The 25,849-nt window shown below is 36.7% G+C and overlaps 1 protein-coding gene across 1 annotated transcript in view; it reads right to left on the bottom strand.

The window, feature by feature from the left end:
* Nucleotides 1-304: 304 nt before the first annotated feature.
* The window catches only part of CUNH8orf34 (chromosome unknown C8orf34 homolog), a 478,644-nt gene continuing 453,099 nt past the window's right edge, over nucleotides 305-25,849 (bottom strand). Inside the window, exons 13-14 of the mRNA XM_017881532.1 lie at nucleotides 3,401-3,460; nucleotides 305-1,093 (exon numbers count right to left, since the gene is read on the bottom strand). Coding sequence (XP_017737021.1) covers nucleotides 1,086-1,093; nucleotides 3,401-3,460 — 68 coding nt within the window. The 3' untranslated portion in view covers nucleotides 305-1,085. The remainder of the gene's footprint in view (nucleotides 1,094-3,400; nucleotides 3,461-25,849) is intronic.

The following is a 25,849-nucleotide window of genomic DNA, read 5'->3' as shown; positions in this document are numbered from 1 at the left end:
CTTTTTTCCTTACCTTAAAACATAACACTTTTATAAAAATGTGTCACATGAGTTTCTATACACAAGAAAATGGTAAGTGTAAAGAAAGATGGTTACATTATTTGATTTAGGAGAATTGACTTAATTTATACAATCTGAATTTTTAAAAATTCTTTATCCATGCTCTGGCCTTTAACATTTGTTTCCTTGATATAGTTCCTTGTTATATAGTTTTGTAATTTAAGTTTATGAAAGCTTAAATTACTTTAAAGCATAAAAGAACAGAAAGCAAACTTAGATTAAGACAAATAAAATAAAATAGACAGTAGAGATATCAATAGATTTACTTAGATCCATTCACTTAGCATCAATGCATAACACATTCCAAAAGCGAGCATATATTAAATTTAAAATGGATCATCTTAATTGGATTCAATAATTGCATAAATGGTCAAACGATTTTCATTTTCTATGTTTTGGGCCATGCATTTCATTCCTTATTGGTTTGCTTTATTGAATTAACATAACAATTATTCGTTTTAATAGGAATGGAGAAAATAATCATGAGAAAGAGCAGTGGTGGAGAATATACTTCTTACTGCTGCTGCACACAACATATATGGCAGGTGATGATACCAAACAGCTGATTTCTGCAGAGACCTAAATGGCACATCTTGGCACATGTGGATAAGTATAATGTTTAGTAATCTAAAAAATGAGAAAATATTATAAAAATAGAAGAAGTAGAAAACCCTAGACAAGTTAAAATACAGAAAAATTTTAAGCAAAGTTATTTGAATCAGGCAATATTTAATATATCAAATATTAATCTTAATAACTATGTATAAAGTAATCTAAACCCAGGACACTAACCATGCCAAAAGGCAGCTGGCCTCCTGACGACCTCACAATCCTTTGCCAGGATTAGTGTTCTCTGATTACATACTTGGGCACCCCCTGGTTACAATAGTACTTGTTTATTATTGAGATTATAAAAATAACCATTCTCTAAATGATTACACATAGTAAATAAAATTAGAACTATACATAAGGATTTGAATAACTGCAATTTCTTTAAGGACCACTTGCAACTTCTTCTGTCTGTTTCACAAACCTGCAGAGGAGAAATGAGACAGAAGAAAATGTGCTTAATAACATGTTTACATTATAGCATATTAAAAAAGAAAAATTGCGATTTTAATGCTTTCTTCTATTGCAATGAACTTTTACAAGGATATTGACATTAGAATATTACCTCTATTAATCATATTTGCAGCCTATATATCAATATCTGATATCTGTATAAAATTCTAATCACATTAGATGGTGATATGGCTAGGCTTTGTGTCCTCACCCGAATCTCGTGTTGAATTACAATCCCCATAATCCCAAAGGAGATACCAGGTGGAGGTAATTGAATCATGGGTACGATTTCCCCCATGCTGTTCTTGAGATAGTGAGTTCTCACGAGATCTGATGGTTTTATAAGGAGTTCCTCCCTGTTCACTTGGCACTTCTAAACTTCCTGCTGCCTTGTGAAGAAGGTGCCTTGCCTCCCTTTTGCCTTCTGCCATGATTGTAAGCTTCCTGAGGCCTCCCAGTCATGCTGAACTGTGAGGCACTTAAATCTCTTTTCTTTATAAATTACCCAGTCTTGGGTATGTCTTTATAGCAGTGTGAAAACAGACTAATATAAATGGCAAGGGAAATAGTCATGTTTCTAGCATATTTTACATGTTTTTTCTGCTTTGTGCCATAGTTATATTTAATGTTTTTGATTTGCCAATGTAGACCATAAACATTTTGAAGGAAGTCCTTCAATCTCCATCTTACTCACAGGACCTGAAATAATGCTTTGTGTGTGGCATTTGCTCAGTAAATATTTATTTGATGCAAGAGAGGGAGAAAAGTTAGAGAGGAAGAGAAAGAGAGGGAGAGTCTGGTTGTTTTTGCACACACTTTTTGTTTATCTGGAATGCTTAACTTACTCCAACCAACCCCAGCTAACTCTTTTATCAACTGCATCTTTCATTCCTTTAGGCCTCCCTCTTAGACATTACTTTCTCTTGACCCTTTGACTACTAGTCAAGACAGAACTCTCCTGATGTGCATACTTATCCTCATACTTCTATAATCATCATCAGCGCATTTTTCTGTAAATAGCTGTTCACTGTGTGTCTTCTCCACAATTTAGCAAGTTCCATGATGAGAAAACCTATGATTGGTGCTGTATCACCCATGATAATGACATGTGCTATTCTCTGACAGTAGTTACTGATCCATTATAGGTTTTAAATATGAATCACATGAGTGACAATTTACTTGGTTAGAGCTCTTGAACTGAACAGCAGTATGCCTGTACATCATACAAAGCGCACTTGACAGGCTGAGGAAGAGAACCATGTGATCGTTCTGTACCTATATCCTTAATATATGTCTCATCCTTCATAATGAATTCATAGCTTTCTAATGTACAGATTGCTATAATTTTTCTAATCAATCTCTTTTTTGGTTATTAGGTTGTTTCTATTTTTTACATGCTTTCCATGTTTTCTTGTAAAATATGTTTCATGCTTTATTATAAAACATATGGCAATGAACATAACATTCTGATAGCTATACCATAGTACATTAAAGAAATTATTTATTCAGGTAATGTCCTAATGCAGAATTATTGAGTCAAGAGCAATTACAGCAGAGCAAAATTAAATGAGCAGACAAGGGTAACAGTAAACTCCCCATTACTCAAGGTGTTTATGTAGAGTCTGGGTACTACAGGGGTACTGGCAGGGGTACTGCAGAGAAAAGGCGAGCATTATTTAGGGAAGGAGTGGCTGGTTCTAAATTCTTTCCAGTTTGATATTCTGTGATTATGTGAGCGGTAAGGACAAGCTCAACACCTTTGCTTTTCTCTGGAAAATACTTAAGAGATGACAAAGTGATTTATATTTTATCTTTGTGTATCCGGTTCATAAAATAGCCTCATATTCATGGACATGAAATTGTTCTGAGATCCTATAACTGCAGGGGATATATAATAGCATCATAGAGTCCGTGGCCTATATGTGGGAGAATATGTTTTTCAGCCCATATATATCTAGAAGATACTATTTTTTCCCACTGAGGAGAAAGGGTTTAAAATCCCCATCCTCCCACCTTAGCAAGGGAGAATGCAGACTAAATGAGAACTCCAAAACCTATAGAACACACACACACACAGAAACACACACACACACACTCTCTCTCTCTCTCTGTCTCTCTCTCTCAGGAAATCTTATAATCTTATGCAGTTACTTGGAGAAAATCCTATTCTCATTAGAGGTCATGAGAACTATGTATTTTTTTAATACAAATCCTGAGCAGTTTTAGAAGGTACCCATCGTTACCTGACATTCATATTAAGTGCCCTGAGCAAACATACCAGAGTAGACCAGTGTAGGACAAGAAGAGCATGGAACGCAAAGAAGAAGATCTGCAGAACCTGCACAATGAAAGAAACAGAGATAATATGCCAGGCCAGAAAAAAATCATTGATTAAATACCATTCCCTAGCACTTTAACCAATTTCTAGTGAAGATTAATTGAAATGAATATCAAAACCATATTTATAGTATGTAGTGTGCTGCAATTCTAAATTTTAACTGCTTAGTAGTATGTATATCCTCATTCCATTATTCAGTCATTTTCCACTTAAACCTCTGGTAATTTTTCCAATAAAATCTAAGGCAAAATGCCCCTCCAGATAGTGTTCTGGATATGCATATAGTCTGTGTGAAGATCCCATAAGAATTGCAGTCATAATTGTGATGCCCAGGGTGGGTTAGGCAGGAAAGCCATGGTCTGCTCTGCAGACTGCTCCCCTAACACAGCTTATTCAGCCCCAGACAGGTACATGCTACTTATTGTGATGCTATAAAATTATAAATTACTATCATATTATCAAGCTATATAATTTCATGAGGCAGTATATATATGTGTGTGTCTGTGTATGTATATATGTGTATATATATGTGTGTACACATATATATGCAAACACATTATATTGTCTGGTTCATAGCATTATAGGCTAAATGCGATTCCTCTGAACCCAGCCCTGAGGCAGAAGAATATAAGACTATCTTTGAAGGAAGGAAAAAGTAGTGCCTAGTGGGGAAATGGGGCATGACTATTCTAGTTCAAAAGAGTGGCAAAATAAAACAGAGGGTGAAAGCAGATGAAATAAGAAAGATAACCAATTCCACTTGTCTGGAAAAGAATGGAAATAGATGAAGTTCAAAGTTTCCACAGCATCTCTTGGAACACTAGCCCTACAAGATGTTAATCTAGATGATTCACAAACAAATGGTTATTGGTCAAATAATTTTGGACAACATCATACTATATCTGATTTTTTAAGGATCAAAATATACAACATCACATTAAACATTCATAGAAGTCCTAAGCTAAGGAAAATGATTTAACCTGATATTTACCAAAGTTATTTTATAACAGATTTTTACAGAACACTCACTTTTAAAAATCCTATAAAGCATTCATTGGTTAAGTGCTACTTCAACTAGAATGAAATGGCTTATTGATTTGGTTGTCATTTCATACATTCTGCAGCAAAATGGAAAAAAAGCATGGATTTTATATTCTGCTAGACCTGAGTTTAAATTTTCTCTTCACCCTTTCCTGTATAGGTCATCTTGAGGAAGCTAGCATTGCTCAGCATCCTTCACAGAGGATGGTTCTAAGCAAAACACCTTTGGAAGGATCAAGTCATGGGCATTTAACATTTTTCAGTATTAAAATTTAGATGAATACGAACTAAAAGAATATTTGGATTGAAGGTAGAGGTTGTATATAGAAGGTAGATGCTGGATACAGCTGGAGAACTTGGTGAATTGTTAGAAATCTTATACATGGGAGGGTTTGAAATAAAATAATGATCTATTTATGTTCGAGTGCTCTTTGCCACCCAAAGATGTTAAAGGTGCTGGCAAGGGAGTGGTTGAATTCATGCTCTGTATTAGTGGTTCTTAAATTTTAGAGTGTATAAGAATCAGCCACAGGGCTTTTTAAAACACAGGTTGCTGGGCTCCAATATCAGAGTTTCTGATTCAGTAGATCTAGGATGGAGCCCAAAGAAACTGTGCTTCTACTAATTCACAAGAGATGTTGATGCTGATACTGCTGGTTTGAGAACTCCACTTTGAGCATCACTGTTTCGGTGTAGCACAGACCTTAGAGTGAAGGATAAACTAGCTGTGGTCTTACTCACTTAGAGGTGGACAAGTAATCAAGTGTCTGGGTACCAAAACAAGACCGAAGTGCAGGTTTAGTAGAAAATGAGGAATTTTAAGGGAAGGAGGTTTGTGACAGATAGCAGATTACAGTAATGTGAGACTTTAGAGTTGGATACTATTTCACATTTGATAAGAAAAATATATATACAGCCTATGAGAATAACTAGATTTGAGAAGCAAGGAATTATAATGGCAGGATATTGGATAAGTCACCCAAGTAGGAGTTAAAATTTTCTGATGAAAATAGTTGTGGTGGAGAGGAAAATAGTGAGCCAGATGTAAGCATCTCACAGGAATGAAGAAAAGTGATTGGTAAGACTGTAGTGACCAGGATGAGAACAGAACAACAATAAATGGTAGGAGCCTTAAAAAAAGAATTTTAGGTAGAATGTTGATGCTAACTCATGGTGCTTGGCACAGAGCAATGGAAAGAAGCAACAGCTTCCTCTGGAGGAGGCTAACAGGGACCCAGTGTTTTCTAGGAGGTACTCATTTCAAATAAGACCAAAAAAAAAAAAAACATATAAAGTATTATTTTAATACCACCGAAGAACAATCAATTTGCCAATCAAGTTCCAGTCCCATAGAGCATGGTGCAAAGATCTGGAAAATATTCAACAATACAAGTTCAGGCTAAGACTTTATTTTGATGAGTATGGGGCAAAGGAGGGTGGCCAAGGATAACAGAGAATCAAAAACAGAATTAACTGATTTCAAGTTTCTGAAATAAACTCTGTCATAAGGCTTTTCTTGCATGGAAATTACTAGGCATTCAGCGTGGTACTGCTTCCTTCTCTTTTGAAGTAGACTCCCCTATACTGGGGATAGCCCATTATTTCCTATACTTGTGGGAATGTAAGAAATGAAGCAGCTTTGATGGGGGAAGCAACAAATAAGAGAGTGGCCATCAACTCTGAAAATAAACATAATATTATGGATTAGAACACTATTTCTTCTTGAGGATAACATCATATGCTACAAGTCTTTTCAGAGAGAAATAGCAAAATCAATCTCCTAAGGCAATGCATGACAAAGCACGTGTTGGGATTAGAGTGAATTCTATGTTGATGCACCATGTTCATTGCAACGCTGGTAAACTATGTTTACTACAGAAGAACAGCACATTGAACATATGTTATTGAACACATCCTGTTTTCTATCAGATATCAACAAACCACTTATTACATGCATGTATCTGTGTTTCTAGAGGTTATGACCTCCCTGAATAAACAGAAGATAAAATAGAGACTTAGGTGTGGCCACTTCTCAAGTGATCTTTAAAAGTTACATAACCAATTTGAAATGAATTTATTCATTTATTCATTCATGAAGTTGATTCACTAAATATTTGTTAAGTAAAAAAATTATGAATGCATAAATATCTATTATTTGTTGAACATTTACAATGAAAAATAGGGATTTTAAGATTAAACTTTTCTTAATAGGCTAATTTTTTATAATTAGGTAGAAGCGATGTATAAACTATAAAGCCTTATATAAGTGGTAGAAACTTAAAAATTTTTTTTTAAGTTTTCAAATGGATAATCCTATGTGTCCTAATATGGAAGAGAAAGTCACATACAATTTATGTCTAAGAACACAAGAAAAAGCTATGCTTTTGGTCTGAAGAATGTTTAATTATACTAAAGATGATATACAGTTTTGAGATACTTAGTCAACATTTCAAAACAAGTCATTTTGAAGAAATTTGGCAGCATGCTTTGAGCAGTTGTTGTACTTTTAATAGCTTACCATGGGATTGAAAACATACTTAATGTAATTACTAGATGTTATTTATTTTATTCTGTCAAAATTCTAATTTTTATGTTTATCATATATGGCTCCCTTAATTTTCTGGATGACTTTGCTTGTAGATAATAATTTGGAACACTGTAAATATAACTAAATCAAGCTGAAGTTTCTATTAAAAGCAGATTTTCTACTCAAATGTATTACTACTTCAGTTTCTTTATATGTTGTTTTCCCTTATTTTCTTATTTTATAGTGTTTTCTTTATGTTAAAACTATTTCAGTGTAGAGTGAGATCATTCCTCTCTTGATGTTATCTTTACACCCATCCCTCCCACCCTGAAAGGTTTATTTAGCTTTTAGGGACACAGTGAAATTTCAGAGTAGAGGATATGGTCTTGGGCTAGATTTGAATTTAAATTGCACTTACTAATTCTGTATTCTTGGGAAAAAATATTTAACAAATCTGGGTTTGTAAAATCATATTAATAATGCCCATACAATAAATTGTCACAGGGATTAAATAAGATACCACTACATGGCACGTAAGAATCAAAATTTAATATATGTTACTTCTGTCCCATTTCCTCCTCCTTCAGAAATGCGTTTGTTTCTGTATAAGCCTTAAAATGTTAATGGCTCATAACAGGCTTTAAGGAGAAATAGAATACTGTAATTCTAAATATCTCCCTAAAAGAGATTTGGTGGATCTATTTAACATTAGCGATTGCAGCAGCAGACCATCTGGAGCAGCTGCTGCAAAGACACCAGCTGTAGCAGGGGAGGCATGGCCAGGGATCTGCACTCTGTGGAGCCAGTGGAAGCTGGGAAAAGGTGGAAGCTGCCTGCGTCTGAGTTGGCAGGGTGGTAGCCCCACCCAAAGGGCACAGGTGCAGCTGCCCAGTCACGGCTTTGGACCCAGGCATCCCTGTGCTCTTGGGGGCCCAGCAAGATCACCTGCCTCTGCAGGCTCAGAAGTGACTGCTCTCACTGCCTGGCCTCTCCCCGACTCCTGATGCCCACTCCGATCTTGGAGCAAAGTTGTGGCTCAGTTTGGGCACTGTCACAACCCAACTGGGTGTGCATGCACTTGGGGCAGTGCTGACATGCCAGCCCCCTGCTGCCTCAGCCCCCTCCCAGCTTTGAGCACCCACAAGCACGGGAGAAGGGCTGAGGGAGTGCTGAGGGCAGTTCAGTGAGGGCCTACAGGAGCCCTATGGCACAAACAATCTGGGTGCCATAAGCACCATGAATGGCAGGTTGATGGTGGCAGGAGGCAAACATGCTCCAGGGCAGAAAGGGGTGGGTCCCCAGTAAAGTCCTACCTTCAAGCTGTGGATGGACTGAAGCCTGGGGGCTGGGCTGCCAGTTCCGCAGACCAGAGTGAGAATTTACGATGTTTCTCCTGGGCCCACCGATGGACCAGTCAGTACACACTTCCTCCCCTCTGAAGCCCATAAAAACCTGGACTCAGCCAGACTTGGTCAAATGTAGAACTACCTGTCTGTGGAGAGGAGCTACCCACTGTGGGTCTCCTCTCAGGTGAGAGCTGAGCAGATGTCAGGATGACCTGCCTGCAGAAAGGAGCTACCCAGTTGGAGTCTCTGGAGAGCTGTCCTGCCGCTCCATAAAGCACTTCTTGGCCTTACTCACCCTCCAGTTGTATGCGTACCTCATTGTTCCTGGATGCAGGACAAGAACTTTCAACCCCCAGATAGTGGGACTGAAATAACTGTAACATAAACAGGGTTGAAACATGCCCTTCACTCACCACCGTGTGGGCTACGAGAAGGAGAGAAGAGCTATGGCCCTGCGGGGACCCCAGACCTAGGAGCTCCCTGAGTCAGGGCTTTTACACCCTCTTTGGGGCTCTGTGGTTCCTGGCATCTCCAAGCTTACAGGCACCAACACATTCTTCAGTGTCAACAGCAGAAGCTGCTTGTAGTATGCCTAGTCCAGCTGCAGCCTCACAGGAGCAAACACCCATGCTGGTGCCTGGAGCTGCCTGCCCTCCCGCAGCCAGCGTGCCTGGCTGTGTGCAGCAGCCAGACCCTGTGCCCACTCACTCATGCATCCCTTACTACTCTGTGCCTGGCTTGACCTTGACAGGCATGGGATCTGGGAGGGTAGCATCAGCCAAGCACAGCCTGCCAGACCAAGCAGGCAGGATGAGACCAGCAGGCTCAAGCAAAACTAGGCAAAGGTGCCACTGGCCACAGATGTTTCCAGCTGGTGAAGCAATACCTCAAAGATCCCCAAAGACTGACATTAGGCTATGTGTCAGTTTTCTCAATTTATTATTCAATTAGCTCTCCATTAAAATATATGCTAACTCAGTAAGAAAAAATTATTATGTCATACTTTTGGAGCTCTGGGCTTAGAGTTCTTCTTTTTAATCTTCACTTGCCCTCTTTATTATGCCTACACAAGTAGTTTCTTCAGCCACCATGTCTATCCTCAGACTACCTCCTATGAGACCATACCAGTCAACTTCTATACTAGCTCAAACAATGGAAATATAGTATAACATCTGCTGGAGGGAATAGTTTATTCATTGGTTTTCTTCACTTAAGTCTGAAGTAGGAGGAAAAAGGAGAATGAAACACTAAGGTAGGTTGGGATCAATGATGGTATAGCTCTGGGTCCCCCAATTAGGAGCATGAAATATTTACATGGTGAAAATCCTGAGTAATGGGTTCTCTTTTTTTTGTAGTCTCACTTGCTAAATTGCTCAAGCTGGACTCCAACTCCCGGGCTCTCGCCTCAGCCTCTCAGTAGCAGGGATCACAAGCATGCACCACCATTGCTGGCTCCAAAACCCTTTCCTTCAGCTTGAGAGAGCACCTAAGAGCATTGCATAAGATAAATATATCACCCATGAACTCATCTAATAGGTCACTCTTTTTGCCCCAAATTGGGACTATAAAACCTTTCCCCTGCAGTGCTAAATTGTATCAGAGGCATACATTGAATGTAGAGCCATAGAATAATTAAGAGACACAGAAAAATGAGCTCTAGTTTTACAGGTGAAAAGAGAAATCATTTCTAGTTAGTAAGTAAAAGGCAGAAAGTATTTAGCAGAGAACCCTAGAGGAGAGCATTTGCCTTTACTATCATGTAGTTAGTATATCCCTGATAGTTAAAATCCGACAATTAGGCAAATGTAGATGCACTTGAGTGCAAGCCCTTTCTCTGCAATTTACTAGTCTGGGACCACCAGGAAGAAGCAAGACCTTAGCTGAGTCTTCTGACTCCCAGGTTTTTTCCACTTCATGATAGCCTCCAGAAAAAGGAAATTAGCCTCCCACTGAGAAAGTTAAGTGGCGGATGTGTATGCTCAGAAGAAAAGATGAATCATTAGTAAATTATAGTGAACACTTAAGTGACTGGCAACAAAACTATATAAAGGAGTGAGACTATTATGTCAATAATTACATCAGTAAAAGTAAATAGAGACCTAATAATAAGCAAAAGACTGAAGTCCTTGTAGGAGAGCAGATAAACTAAATACAATTGTCCCTAAGGGTTCTAAGACCCTTGTGGATGTTAAAATCCAAGCATGCTCAAGTCCCTTATAAAAAATGGCACAGTATTTACAAATAACCTATGCATATCCTCTCATATATTTTAAATCATCTCTGCATTACTTATAATAACTAATACAGTATAAATGTTATGTGAATGTTTTTACACTTTTTTGTTATTTCTTGTTTTGAATATGTATTTTGATCCGTGGTTGGTTGAATCTGCAGAAGCAAAACCCAGTAGATACAGCAGGATGACTTCATTGCCGCTCTTTTCATAAGTAGAAACCATTTTATATGGTATACACTTAAAAGTAAAAACTTAGAACTAATATTTACCAAGCACATACTATGTTTGGCAAAACTAAAACCATTAAAAGTAAATATTTTCTTAGTCCATGAAAACAAAATGGAATAATCTGAAAATTTACTGGTTCTGCCCAAATTTATTGAAATATATTAGAGTGTAAAAATCCCTATCCAGTAACAGCAGGATAAATTATTCAGATAAAGCATTCCACTGAAAGTGCATAGAATAGCTGGATAAAATATTTGTAATAATCTATGTGAAAGCACCAAACATCTATCAAAGCAGTAAAGTATTAAATGGCCAATATCCCAGATAATGAAGAAATAAAGAGAAATGAGCATACAATTTGGAGACATGCTTCCTCTAAAGGTATCTACCAATTTCAGAAGAGACTCCTGAGAGGCTGAGACCCTAAAGAAGGGTTGTAAAATCCTCCCAGGCTAAAGGAAAAAAGAAAGTGTAGTTGTAATCTTACTGAGAAATGTGACCCAAATAAATTCCCTAGGTTTTAAGTTTCTAGACTGAAAGGCCACACTGGAAGATTAAGAGTAAAATGGAAATATACAGCCCTTGCAAGGAATAAAGCCCAACTTAAAATCTTTTTGATTTTTTATTTAATTCAAAAAATCTTGGATTGTTAAGTTTCCCTGTACCTCTGCTAGAAGCAAGACAAAATACTCTCTAGAAGTAGATAATATCACCATAGGCTTCAAATTATCTTTGCAACATATCATATATAATGCTCAACACTTAATCAAAAATAAGCAGACACACATGATGACAAGGCCATGTGTTCTAAAGCCAAGAAAAAATAACAAAGAATAGAAACACCCACAAGAATCACATAATGAACTTATCAAACATGGATTTTAAAATAAACATGCTTAATAAGAAAATTAAAGATAATATCTAGAATTTTAGAAAGAAGTAGAAACTACAAATGAACTAAATAAAAATGCCAAAATAAATAAAATTACAAGTCAACTTATATATTAAACAGCAAATTTGATAGCATTAAAGAGAGAAGCAAACTACATTTATTCAGAATCATACTCAGAGTTAAATGGATGGAAATATGTGAGCAGGAAGTAAGGAGAATTATTTTGGATATAGTTAGAATGTCTAGTATATGTGTAATTGAAGGCTTTGGTGATCTTAAAACATAGTCTTCAAATTCTTTTGTTTTCCCAAGTGGTAGAACCATGTCCATTGACCTTGACTATCTTAACTATGACTGCTTGACCAACAAAGATGGCCAATGTGGTGTTGTGAGTTTCCAAGCTCAGGACTTAAGGAATAGGACTTTTCCACTTTCTGTCTTTATTCTTATAATCCAGCTACAATAATGTGAAAAAGTCCAAATATTTCATGGGGAGGTCTATATTTCCTATAGACATGAGAAAATGTCTATAGGAGAGAAATCAAGGTATTTGGCCAGCAGCCTTGAATAAACTCAGCCAACAGTAACCACCAATTTACTAGACGTGAGAGTTAACCATCTTGCAAGTGTATCCTCCAGTCCTAGGTAAATCACTGCAGCTGACATGTCATAGAAAAGGCATGAGCCTCCTTGCTGAGCCCTGCCCAAATTGCAGATATATGTACTAAATGAGTGATTATTGTTTTAGACCAATAAGGTTTGGGGTGATTTGTTAGGCAGCAAATCACCTTCCTTTGGAAGAGGAACCAAAACAAGACTCAAAAAAGAACAAGGCACAATCCACAACTACCAAACATATAAAAACGATAGATTTAGAAACACTGTGATCATCCAAGTCTAATACAAAGAACCTAGGATTAAACTGAGCATAATCACATGTAGGCTCACCATGATAAAGCTGCAAAAATAAAAGACAAATGGGAAATCTTAACATTTGAAGAAGTAATAATCTAACAGGTGACTAAAAATATTATTAGTAGTAATAATCTACAGATGAAAATAAAATGACAGATATCATTTTATCTTCTCAACATAAAGATGAAATGATATCTTTGAAGTGCTGAAAGAAAAAAAATTTCTTGATTTTTAAACTCAGTGAACATATCCCTTAAAAGCAGAAATTGAGAAATTTCAGGCAAAGATAATTCACCACCAGTAATTACAAACTAAAACAAATATTGGTTTTTGTTATTTAGGCAGAACAAAGGTGATCCAATATGTAATTTCAGAAATATTGAAAAAAAAGGAATAGTGACAAACAGAATAAAACTGGGAAAATATAAACGGATATTGGCAATATTTTAAAATAATAATAAAGCCTTATGGTGTTTTAAAATATACAAGGGATTTAAATACATGTCAACACTAAAATTCGGGATGAAGAGATATAAAATTAAAAATGTTTTAAGTTTTACAAAGCTAAAATATAAAAGGACCAATTGACCTGAAACTTTTCCACATTAAGCAATACATTGTTGCAATCTCAAGAACAACTATCAAAATAATCTTAAAAGAATATATAATCTTCAAGCTAAAATAGAATAAAAGAGCAATAACAAAAAATAATCCCAAAAAAGGCAAGAAAGAGGGAAAATGAAAACATAACATAGTGGGGAAAATAAAATATAAAGTATAAAGTAAGTTGATAACATAGTAAATTAAAAAATAACTATAATAATAATTACACTATGCACAAGTAGACTCAATGAGTTAAACAGAAAGGATTGCTAGAATTGATTAATCAAATAGCCTAACTACATGTTGTTTTTGAAGAGAATTGTCTGATACATGTGAATACAGAAATGATGAAAAGTTAGAGAATAAAAATCATACACCATACAAACTAATTTTTTAAAAGCTGGGTTACCAAAGTCATAGAATGTGGAATTTAATGCAGAATTAATTGCTAGGGATACAGGGAAATGTCTCCTAATAATAAAAAGTTCAATTCACCAGGAAGATATACTTCTAAATTTATATAAAACTAATAATACAGCACCAAAATTTATAAAGCAGGAATTGATACAAAGAGAAACAGTCAAATCCATAATCATAGCAGGAGGTGTTGACACACATCTCTTGGTAACTGATAAAACAACAGCCCCCAAAACATACAGTAAGACGATGGAATATTTGAACAACACAATCAGCCAACTCTACCTAACGGACACGTAAAGAAAACTGCACTCAGCAGCAGCAAAATACATTTTACCATTGTTTTCCTAGAACTTGGTGCTTCTAAATATTTGCCCAAAGCTGGTCATTTACTGGATCATTAAGGAAGTCTCAACACATTTCAAATGATTTAAACTATCCATACAGAGCTTGTTCTTTCAACAAAATAAATGCAGGATGACAATAAAGCTGGACTTAGAGGAAACATTTAAAACTTAAACCCACATATCAGAAAAAAAATGCAAGCCTGAAATTCAATGAGGCAGCCATCTATTTTGTGCCAGATATCTCCTATTTTTCTGCCAGATATAATTGCTGTCTTTAATACCAAGCTTTTTGCTTAAGGAGACTGAAGTTTGTGGTCTGTATCAACAGAACTCCCAAACTCTCTCCTTATACATAGGTTTTGCCATAAGGAGCCTCAGCTAAGAATGAAGGAATGGAAGAGAGTAAAAATTGAGGATATTTTTTCTGCCTGAATCCTTCCTCATCTTAATCTAGTTTTTCTTTTGTTGTTGTTGTTTTGTTTTTTTGTTTTGAGGCCGAGTCTCGCTCTGTAGCCCAGGCTGGAGTGCAGTGGCCGGATCTCGGCTCACTGCAAGCTCTGCCTTCTGGGTTTGCACCATTCTCCTGCCTCAGCCTCCCGAGTAGCTGGGACTATGGGCACCCGCCACCACGTCTGGCTAAATTTTTTTGTATTTTTGGTAGAGACTGGGTTTCACCGTGTTAGCAAGGATGGTCTCGATCTCCTGACCTCGTGATCCACCTGCCTCGGCTTCCCAAAGTGCTGGGATTACAGGCGCGAGCCACCGCGCCCGGCCTAGTTTGTCTTTCATTATTTATTTATTTATTTATTTATTTATTTATTTATTTATTTATTTAGAGGCAGGGTCTTACTCTTGTCAGCCAGGCTGGAATGCCCTGCTGCAATCACAGCTCACTGCAGCCTCCACCTCCCAGGCTCAGGTGATCCTCTTGCCTCAGCCTCCCAAGTAGCAAGTAGCTGGGAATACAGATATGCACCTAATTTTAAAAGTATTTTTAGTAGAGAGAGGGTTTCGCCATGTTGCCCAGGCTGGTCTCAAACTCCTGGGCTCAAGAAATCTGCCTGCCTTGGCCTCTCAATTGAAGGTTATAGTTAAAGTTAATTAGATGAATTAAACCCAATTGGTTTTCTTAAATTCTATGTGGGATTAATAAAGGGGATACTTAGCTTTACCATACTGACTGATGAAAATAATATTATATTTCTTCAAGGGTATTTATAAAATTCTTGCATCTGATTTGATTCATAAAAGCATATTATTTAGTACTTAGATATTAAATCTCTAGCCAAGATGATTTGAAAAGTACAGAATAAGTAACATCTGCTGTCTATCCTCAGGAGTATTTTATTTTAATTGAGGGGAAAATATGAGCATTATAAAACAATTGCAAAAGTTTGAAGATGGCAGATTTGGCTCTTGTTAAGTTTCAATACATAGGGCCTTAAATGAGAACATGACAACAAAGCTGAGGAAAATTGATTTGCAGTGGCATCAGTGAGGATACTTTGTTACACTGTAATTATTCTGAAACTAGACTCATTACCACTGCAGATACATTGAAGATGTTATTGATGACTTTTTTTTTTTAATTGTCAGTTGACAGTGAATCTTTCGTGGACTACCAAACTCAATTCTCTACATAGAAATGTTTGTAATAAATGTTCATAAGCAACACAAAAATATTATTCTAAGCTATTAGAAAATCAAGAACACTTTTAACACTGCCTATTTTTTAATTTGTGAAATGTAATGTGCAAAAAATACTATGAAAAGTATAATTCAGTTTAAAAAACATGACCCATTGACCACCATCTAAGTTAAGAAATATAATTCTGACAGCCCTGAAGCTCAATCATTATTACCTGCACAAAACTATCTATTATAAATGCATTTATATAGATACAAATATTATATAGATTATTATTATAGTATATATATTTTTTTTATATTTATTTTATAATAACTATTATACTATATAAATAATCTATTATAAATTTAATATAGATAATAAATTTAAAAGGTAAGGATTTACTTGCCTTTCTGAGTATATTTAACAAGGTTCAAATGCATATTGAAAAGCTATGTTTAGATTTTCCTGATTATCATAGAAATTTTGGTCTCCTTTGGATTATCGAGAAATTGGTCTTTTAGTCATCCCTGACCTAAAAGAGAAATGTGGTCAGTATTTCATCAAGGTATTGTTTTTCTGTGATTTTTGGAAATACACTTTTTTTTAGATTAAAAATTTTCTTACAGTTCAAAGCCACTGAATTTTTTTGTCATATGAATTCAAAATTTATCGAACACTTTTTAATCCATTATTGGACATCATGTTCTCATTTATATGTTAGTGGTGGCTAATTTCCTGATATAATTTCAAAAATTAATTGGTAATACAATTTTGTAATAAACTCAATAGTAGGGATGTATTATCTATATATTGATAGGAATTGGTAGTAAAACCAACTTGTTAGAATTTTTTATATTATGTTCATAATCATTGGTTATTTGGCAAAAAGTTTTTCTTCTTATATTCATTTTATGTATTGGAATCGAGGTTAGCTATCTCATAAAATGGATTGGGAAGTGTTTCCTCTTGGATTCTAATGCAAGTGTTTGCATAGATACTAGAATTATTTCCTTTTTTTTTTTTTTTTTTTTTTTTTTTTTTTTTTTTTTTTTTTTTTGAACGGAGTCTCACTCTGTCCACCAGGCTGGAGTGCTGTGGCCGATCTCAGCTCACTGCAAGCTCCCCTCGCCGGGTTCACGCGATTTCCTCTGCCTCAGCCTCAACCGGGTACTGGGACTAGCAGGCGCCGCCAACCTCGCCCTGCTAGTTTTTTGTAGTTTTTTAGTAGAAACGGGTTTTCACCGTGAGCCAGGATGGTCTCGATCTCTGATCCTCTAGTGATCTGCCCGTCTCGGCCTCCAAGTGCATGGGATTACAGGCTTGAGCCACCCGCGCCCGGCCGAATTATTTCTTAAAAGTTTAAAAGAACTCAGGCCCCATATGGGCCTGAAAAATATTTCCATATGAGGTTTTAAATTATGAATTTAATTTTTAATAGATATATGACTACTCAGATTTTGTATTTCCTGTGTGTCAGCTTTGGTAAATTGTATTTTCTAGAAATTTCTGTGTGACATTTGAATTTTAAGGTTTGTCTAACAAACTCTGAAAATATGTATCACTACTACTTGTAAAATTGAATGCACAAATATATTCTTCATTGTATTATTTAAAATAATTTTAGGCCAGACATGGTGGTGCATGCCTGTAACCTCAAAACTTTGGGAGGCTGATATGAGCAGATTGCTTGAGCTCATGAGTTTGAGACCAGCCTGGGCAACATGGGGAAACCACAAAAACCACAAAAATTATCTGGCATGGTGGCCTACACCTGTAGTCCCAGCTACTCAGGAGGCTGAGGTGAGAGGATGGTGTGAGTCCGGAAGGCAGAGGTTGCAATGAGCTGAGATCACACCACAGCTCTCCAGCCTCAGCAAGAGACAGACCTTGTCTCAAATAATAATAGTAATAAGTTTTTCAATGGCATATGAGCTGTAGAAGAGTGATTAAATAAGTTATAATATGTCCAGATAATAAAATGCTATGTACTTATTTTAAAAATCATCTTACACCAGCTGGGCACGGTGATTCATGCCTGTAATCGATTCATGCCTGTAATCCCAGCACTTTGGGAGGCCGAGGAGGGTGGATCACCTGAGGTCGAGAGTTCAAGACCAGCTTGACCAATATGGAGAAACCCCGTATGTGCTAAAAATACAAAATTAGGCAGGCATGGTGGTGCACACCTGTAATCCCAGCTACTTGGGAGGCTGAGGCAGGAGAATCACTTGAACCTGGGAGGCAGAGGTTGTGGTGAGCCAAGATCGCGCCATTGCATTCCAGTCTGGGCAAGAAGAATGAAACTCCATCTCAAAAAAATAAATAAATAAATACATAATCTTACAGAGGACTATTTGACAATATGGAAAATATTTATAATATATGCTAAAGCCACTTTATAAAACTGTATATCTAATGTATATTATCATATATTATTGTATAAATGATTGTATAGATGATCTCAGGTGTGAATATGCATGTACGCACATGCTTGTGTGAGACAGAATGAATATGAGATCATTTTTTAAAAAACTTCCTGCATTAAAAACAACAAAGTAATCACAGAAGGTATTTTGGGATGGTGAGATTGTAGGTGATTTTCATTTTACTATTTATTATTTTTCCTTATTAAATATATCTCCTTCAAATTAAAGCATCGTATTTCCTCTTTCCATTAGATAGATTCTGAGAATTACCTGCATGCCATCAGACAAAACTAATTTACCTTAAGTTCTGAATGTGAATCTTTGTGGACTTAATCCTATTGACACTATAGAGTATATTTGTGAAAGAAGCTGCTGGTTAGTGGGAAGGATTCAGACACTGGTAATATTTTTAAATGCAGTATGACAATATGAATTGAAAACCCCTGGGCAGCTAGAGGGAAATGATTTTGGCTAACAAGAAAAACTCATTACCTGATCAGAGGGTAAAGACAGCAACCTTAAATTCTGACCGAGGTAGGGATGGAAGGTAAATGAGTGAAACAAATTGGTTGGAAAACATTCTGAAGTTGGAGAAACTATGGCAAGCTGGACAGGTGTTCAGCTCAAGCTAATTCTTACTATGAGGGAAGGCAAGCCTAGTATTGCCGTATATTCTGTTTTTCAAATAGAGTATCTGAACTTTTGAGATCTCCCAATTTTTAAATGTTAGATTTATTTTTGTTAAAAGGTTGTTATGGCCAAACAAAGCACATCTGCAGACACACCTAGCCTATAAGCTGGCAGTTCATAATCCCTTGTTCTTAAATATTACAATACAAAGATAAACAATCAGTGCCTTTTGAAACCCCAGCCTTAGCTATCAGCTTGAGCCCCAGGAGAGGCTTTTAACAAAAGCAGTAAGCCATTCCAAAATACCAGTTTTTCTCAAAAGTTATATCTAAAATTAAGAAAGAAATCTCAGTTACAAGAGAAAATATATAAACATGGCCTCATAGACAATAAATTCCCGAATATCCTTCCTCTGCATATGTATTTATTTTTCATCTAAAGAGGTCTAATCTGAATTCTTAATTTTGGATTCAGAACACAAACACTGAAGCAAAAGAAAAGCCGATGAACGTAGAAAGCAGTTTGCTAACTTCCGTAGAATTTTCTTTATTTTTGACCTCTGATCAACAAAGTAGCTAAAGAGCCATGAAAAGTCACTGTCATTCTTTTGGGCTTCAGTTTCCTCACTTGTAAAATTAAGAGGTTGGGTGGATATTTCTTATCTTTAAAATTTTATGAGTCAGTGAGACTACCTATACAGTGAGAAAAGAGCCACATAACATTTGCAATCCATTTATAGGAAGTAGTCATGTATACTTTGGAACTTCAAGTAAGGGCTTACTCTGAAATTAATCAAGTTTTACAGAATTAAAAATATAACCCAGAGCTACATATATTTACTGTTGTTCAGCTGATAGATTAATAGATTAATTGCTCAGTAACAGCAAAGTTTTAAAAGCACTTTTAAATTATTTGTTTCACCCTCCTATGAGCTAGGCTGCACTATTGGTCTATCTTTACTCTCTGCCTAATAAAGAAGATAGATAGCTTTCTAAAAGAAATCCAAATTACTCTATAGTCTTTTGTGCAAACAGCATGTCTCAGGGAGGTGCTTACTCTTTGAGATGGGACTAGTGCAGAGGTAGTTTAGAACCCAGTTTTCTTCTCTTCAATTCATGACAGATGCAAAGAACCAGACACCTGGGCCTCCTCAAGTTTTAAATTATTTGAATCCAAAGCTACAGATATAAATGCTCTCATTAGAGTTCTTCCCTATGCAAAGATTTCCCCACTATCTACTTAATCAATTCACACTTGAGTAAGTGTGATTATCCTTACAACCTGGACCCTCTCTGCTATTCTCATGACTTAGTTTTCCAGGCATATTTTCCTCTTGCCCACTGTATCTAATGTGTCTCCCCAAACAGTATTAATTGCTATGTTTCCTGGGCCATCAAGTGTAACCAATGTTCTTCTTGTCTTTGTGCCCTTGCCCATGCTATGGTTCTTGCTTATATGACCTTCTTGTCCATCCCTGCCCTTCAAAATCTTATGCATCCCTCAGTTCAAACACCACTTGCCTCGTGAAGATCTCTCTAATCTCGTGTTTCTACTGTCAGCTCTGTAATATTTCCTTCCTATGGTTTCTTTAACATTTTATTTCTCTTAAGAAACGTGTGCCTAATGCTTCAGATGCTTATGTACTTCTCTGTAACTTGGTAGGGAGAAACATACAAGAAAGTCCAACATATGGTAGCTTCTCAGTATATGTATGTTGACTTTTCAAGATCCACAAATATGATTGCTTTAAGGGGGTAATCTGGCTCATAGGGCTTACGAGACTTATTGGAAAATCTTAACTAAATTCCTGGTTTGGGACAAAAATCCCAGATCTGTTTAATTTGAGAAGGTGAAGCAGGTCAATGCTTCAAAAAGAGCCAAAGAATATCATGAAACACCTTGGCTGGTGTCAATATGCTCAAGTTCTTGTGGTGACAAAAAATATACAAAGCAATCCATAGAGAAAAACAATAGGCATTGCTTGCAGCCAGCCAATACATTCTTACTCGCGAAAGATATGCTCCATCTGATGTAAGGCTGCCCTGTAACCTACGTCCGTCAAGGTTAAAGAATGAACTAGATTTTCTTTTATTTCGTAGTTTTAGGCCACACCTGGAGCAAATATAAGAATATTCCAAGACAAATAAAAAGTGTTTAATAAAATAATTAAAACATGTGCCACTCCTTTATAACTCTGATTTTAAAATAGCAAAATTTGGGCCATGTATCCCCTATTCTAACTTTTAAAGACTTTTAACTCCATACATTGCTCCAATCCAAATAATTATGCATTGTAAAAGAATAGTTCTATCATCTCATGGTTTAAATACAGCCTTCTCTGATGCTTGTTAAGACATTTTCTGGTGACTATCGCACATGATAAAGACATGTCAATAAACAAAGCAGGTAGTCTGAAGCATGTAACCTTATATATTGTTGAGCAACTTGACGCATTTTTCCATTATACTTAATAATAATTTATGTGGTGAGATTAAGTTTTATATGTTATTAAATGTTACCATTTAAAATTTTTTCTAGGGACTTACGAATCAATTGGACCTTTCATAATATCACAGTTTTACCACAAACATGGGGAACATTTCAAAATAGGAATAGCACATGAATGATTCAGAGGCATTTGCCCTCTAGAAACTGTAAAAAAGTTATTCAGATCCAAATAATTCTCTACAACCAATATTATAGTGAAAATCACAATTTGGCATGGAATGTTTTGCTTTTACCAAATAATTAACAGTAATTGTTTTACCTTACTTTTATATTTATTGGTTAAAGATCAATCCTAAAATATTTATGATAGTAACATAATAAATAGGCAGATGTCTGATATACCTAATTCAGAGATTTATCATCTCATAAGAGTTTAGATGCCCTGAACTTTTTAGAAGCTTTAGAACTTTCTAAAGCTCATAATATATTGAAAATGAAGATGTGGGATTAAAAAATTATCAAGCCTGGGAAGGTCCAGGCGGCAGTGAGCTGTGATCATGCCACTGCACCCTGCACTCCAGCCTGGGCAACAGCGTGAGACTCTGTTTAAGAAAAAAAAAAAGGCCAGGCACGGTGGCTCACGTCTGTAATCCTAGCACTTTAGGAGGCCAGGGCAGGTGGATCACGAGGTCAGGAGATCCAGAACATCCTGGCTAACACTGTGAAATGCCGTCTCTACTAAAAATACAAAAAATTAGCCAGGAGTGGTGGCAGGTGCCTGTAGTCCCAGCTACTGGGGAGGCTGAGGCAGGAGAATGGCATGAACCCAGGTGGTGGAGCTTGCAGTGAGCCGAGATGGTGCCACTGCACTCCAGCCTGGGCGACAGAGCAAGACTCCATCTGAAAAAACAAACAAACAAACAAAAACAGACGTGGTGCTTCACAATTGTAATCCTAGTACTTTGGGAGGCCAAGGCAGGAGGATTACTTGAGCTAAAGGAGTTTGAGACCAGCCTGGGCAACATAGCAAGACTTTGTCTCTATTTAAAAGCTAAATAAATAAATAAATAAAATTTTTAAAAAAAGAAAAGTATCAAGATTTCTTTTGATTTTCTGAAAGAACGTAGTACAGATTACTAGAAAGTTTTGTTTTTTTTCTTTAAGAGCTCATTTTTCTAGCTATCTTCATGCATTTTTATTGTACTACTATTGTTGTTTTATTCTTAGTTGTTTCCACTGAGTGTTATGTCTTTTCTCTACAAATACTTGTGTTGTGTGAGATAACCTAGTTGACTTTTAAATAATAACAAAGCACCACTCCAAGTCCTGTCTCACTTATTTCCTGAGAAATATATACTCAAATTTCTAGTGCCTATTTCTGATGCCACAATCCTCATGATGCCCTGACACTTGTCTGACCTAATTGGCTATTAACTCTTGTTAGCCTTTACATTCCATACAGTGCATGCTTTCCGACCCACCCCTTCTATGTCTTCATTAGATAGATCAGTCTATTAGTGCATTATCTTGAGTCTGGTGACATAATCAACTCTAACACCCTAGTACCACTATCTCAAATATCGCTCAAATACAAATCTTTTGAGACTGCCAGGAAAGAAGTAATCTGAGGTTAGGTGAAGGAGAAGAAACTTTTTTTTTTCAAAGGTGAAAAATCTGGCCACATTCTGGGTGGCCAATGGAATATGGTAGCTCCACTTATTGTACTAAGCTCTTCTGCTCTCAAGAGTCATAGCATCAACTGTGTCACTCCTAGTAATGAGAGGGGAAGTCTTGAGTGAAGCATGGGTCAATGAAAATGAATAGCACTGAGCCCAGTCAGCAGACCTTCATTCTAGTCCTGCCTCTGCCACTAACTAAGTGACATGAACATGTCCACAATCTCTTGGAACTTCAATTTCCCCATCACTAAATTGAGAGAATTAAGACTGAGATGATTAGATTAGATTGGCTTCTCCTGAGCGCTTAGAGCACTATTTCCTCCAAAAATCAATCGATTCTGCAAATTACAGGCATTCTGAAAATAGACGTGCATAGGCATTCTACAAGAAGAACTCAAACAGGCCGGGCACGGTGACTCATGCCAGTAATCCCAGCACTTTGGGAGGCCAAGGTGGGTGGATCACCTGAGGTCAGGAGTTTGAGACCAGCCTGGCCAACATGGTGAAACCCCATCTCAACTAAAAATACAAAAATTAGCCAGGCGTGGTGGCACATGCCTGTAATCCCAGCTACTGGGGAGGATAAGACATGAGAATCGCTTGAATGCGGGAGGCGGAGGTTGCAGTGAGCCGAGATCGCGCCACTGCATTCCAGCCTTGAAAATGGAGTGAGACTCTGTCTCAAAAAAAAAAAAAGAACTCAAATAAATATATTTTTCAAAAGCTGAACTGATCAAAGTCAAGCAGATCTCATTGCCACAGGACTACCCAGTGACTGGATTATGTGAATATTTTAGAAGAGGCTCTATGCCATTTCCTCAAGTCCAATAATGGCCAACATTTCCCCCATTTTAAACCAGGATGCTTATTATATTTGATCTGTTCACTTAAAATTGTAGAGTTGCTTTGCTCCTCTTGAAAAACTGTTTTTATATCAATGATATGGTCTTACAATTATGAATTTCTCAAATATTGTAATATGTAGACTTGACCAAAACTTATTTTTCCACAGAATTGTTTTTAATACCTTCTCATGAAACTAGGGCCCAAATAAGCAGATTTAATCTGGTTCTATACCCCATTATGAAAATATCATACTTTCATTCCTCAAATAAAGAGAAAACTAAGCTGATGAAATCAAGGACTATAGGAGTAGAGAAACACTTCCAGAAAGGTGGTATAGGAATCTCCAAAAATCAGGTGCTCCTGAAAAGCAATAAGAACAACGGCAAAAAATCATCAAAATTAACTTTTTTCAGAATGCTGGCAATAAACCAAAGGCTTACAACAACCCATAGAACATTAATTCAAGAAAATCACCTGAATCTCAAGTGAGTTATGTGGGGTTTTAACTTGTCCTATGTCAATGCACTTCTCTCGAGCTCTGCAGTAGCCTTAAAAATCAGTAGACTCATAATGATAGTGGCTGTGAACCAGGTAGTCTAGCAACTGCTAGAGAGGGAAGGACGTATGTGACGTTTTCCCAACTGCGGCACCCTCAGAAAATTGTCACTCCTTGACATATATGGAAACTGCCTGGAAAATCCCTACTTAAAGGGCTGTTCTTTATTTCACTTGAATTAAAGCTCACTCAGCAAGAACCTCTGCCCTTAGGATGTTTGTGAAAAACAATCAGGGACAGTACGGTAACATCACAGCTGTCTAAGAGAGTGATACCAGCTGGGCTAAACAAGAAGTTTACTAAAATAATTTAAAAGAAAATCTGGTAAATGAGGTTTCCATAGAAGGCCACAGAGATGTGTAGTGCTGTGAACCTACTGGGAAAGACTCCCTAAAGCTCTATCTCTTACCTCTGGTCGACATAGAGGCTCTATGGAGTGAAAACTGAGTGTTCATAAAATGCCTTGACATCTGTCCAGTCATGAGCTGACCATTACGCTACTTAGCAGAGACTTCAGTGGCTGAGTACAATAGAGAACAGACTTGACTTGCATTACTTCACAGAAGTTGCTAGACAAAGAAACAGCAGCGGCAGCAGCAACAGCAAAACAAAGAGCAGCAACAACAAACCCTAGGAGAAAGGGTCTGAAGTCCAGAGTTTCCACATTATATTATATTACATGTCCAGTTTTCAACAACAAAACAAAAATAATAAATGACTTGCCAAGAAACAAGAAAGTATGGTCCATGAAAAAAAAAGCAATCAATAAAAACTGTCCATGAGGAAGCCCAGATGACTAACTTATCAGACAAAGACTTTTAATGGGGGCTACTATAATATATTTCAATAACTAAAGGAAACAATATCAAATAAATTACAGTATGAGAATGCTTGGTCACCAAATAGAGACTAGCAATAAAGAGATATAAATTATAAAGGGAACAAACTAGAAATTCTGAAATCGAAATAAAAATCCACTAGAAGGGCTCAACAGCAGATTTTTAACAATCATAAGAAAAAATAACTTGATGATAGGTCAATTTAGATTATGCAGTCTGAGGAACAGAATAAAAATAGAATAAAGAAAATTAACAGTTACTTACAGAGTATATGAATATACACATGCAGAGTATCCCTAATCCAAAAATCTGAAAATCCAAACTCCAGAATGTTACAGGATCTAAAACATTTTGAGCATTGACATGACATTCAAAGGAAATGCTGACTGCAGCATGGAAATGCTGATTGCAGCATTTCAGATCTTAGATTTAGGATTTTTATGGGTCCTCAACTGGTATGTATAACACAAACATTCCAAAATCTGGCTAGGAATATGGCTCATGTCTATAATCCTAGCACTTTGGGAAGCTGAGGCAGATGGATCACTTGAGCCAAGGGGTTCAAGACCAGCCTGGGCAACATGGTGAAATATTGTCACTACAAAATGTAGAAAAACTGGCCAGGTGTGGTGGGTGTAAACCTGTGGTCCCCGTGGGAGAATCACTTGGCCCCAGGAGGTTGAGGCTGCAGTGAGCTATGATTGTGCCACTGCAGTCCAGCTTGGGTGACATATATATATATATATATATATATATATATATAGAGAGAGAGAGAGAGAGAGA

Source organism: Rhinopithecus bieti, unplaced genomic scaffold (assembly GCF_001698545.2).
Source record: "Rhinopithecus bieti isolate Rb0 unplaced genomic scaffold, ASM169854v2 scaffold_13017, whole genome shotgun sequence".
Taxonomy (NCBI): domain Eukaryota; kingdom Metazoa; phylum Chordata; class Mammalia; order Primates; family Cercopithecidae; genus Rhinopithecus; species Rhinopithecus bieti.
The sequence above is the reverse complement of the archived record's forward strand: the minus strand, read 5'-3'. Positions and strand labels throughout refer to the sequence as shown.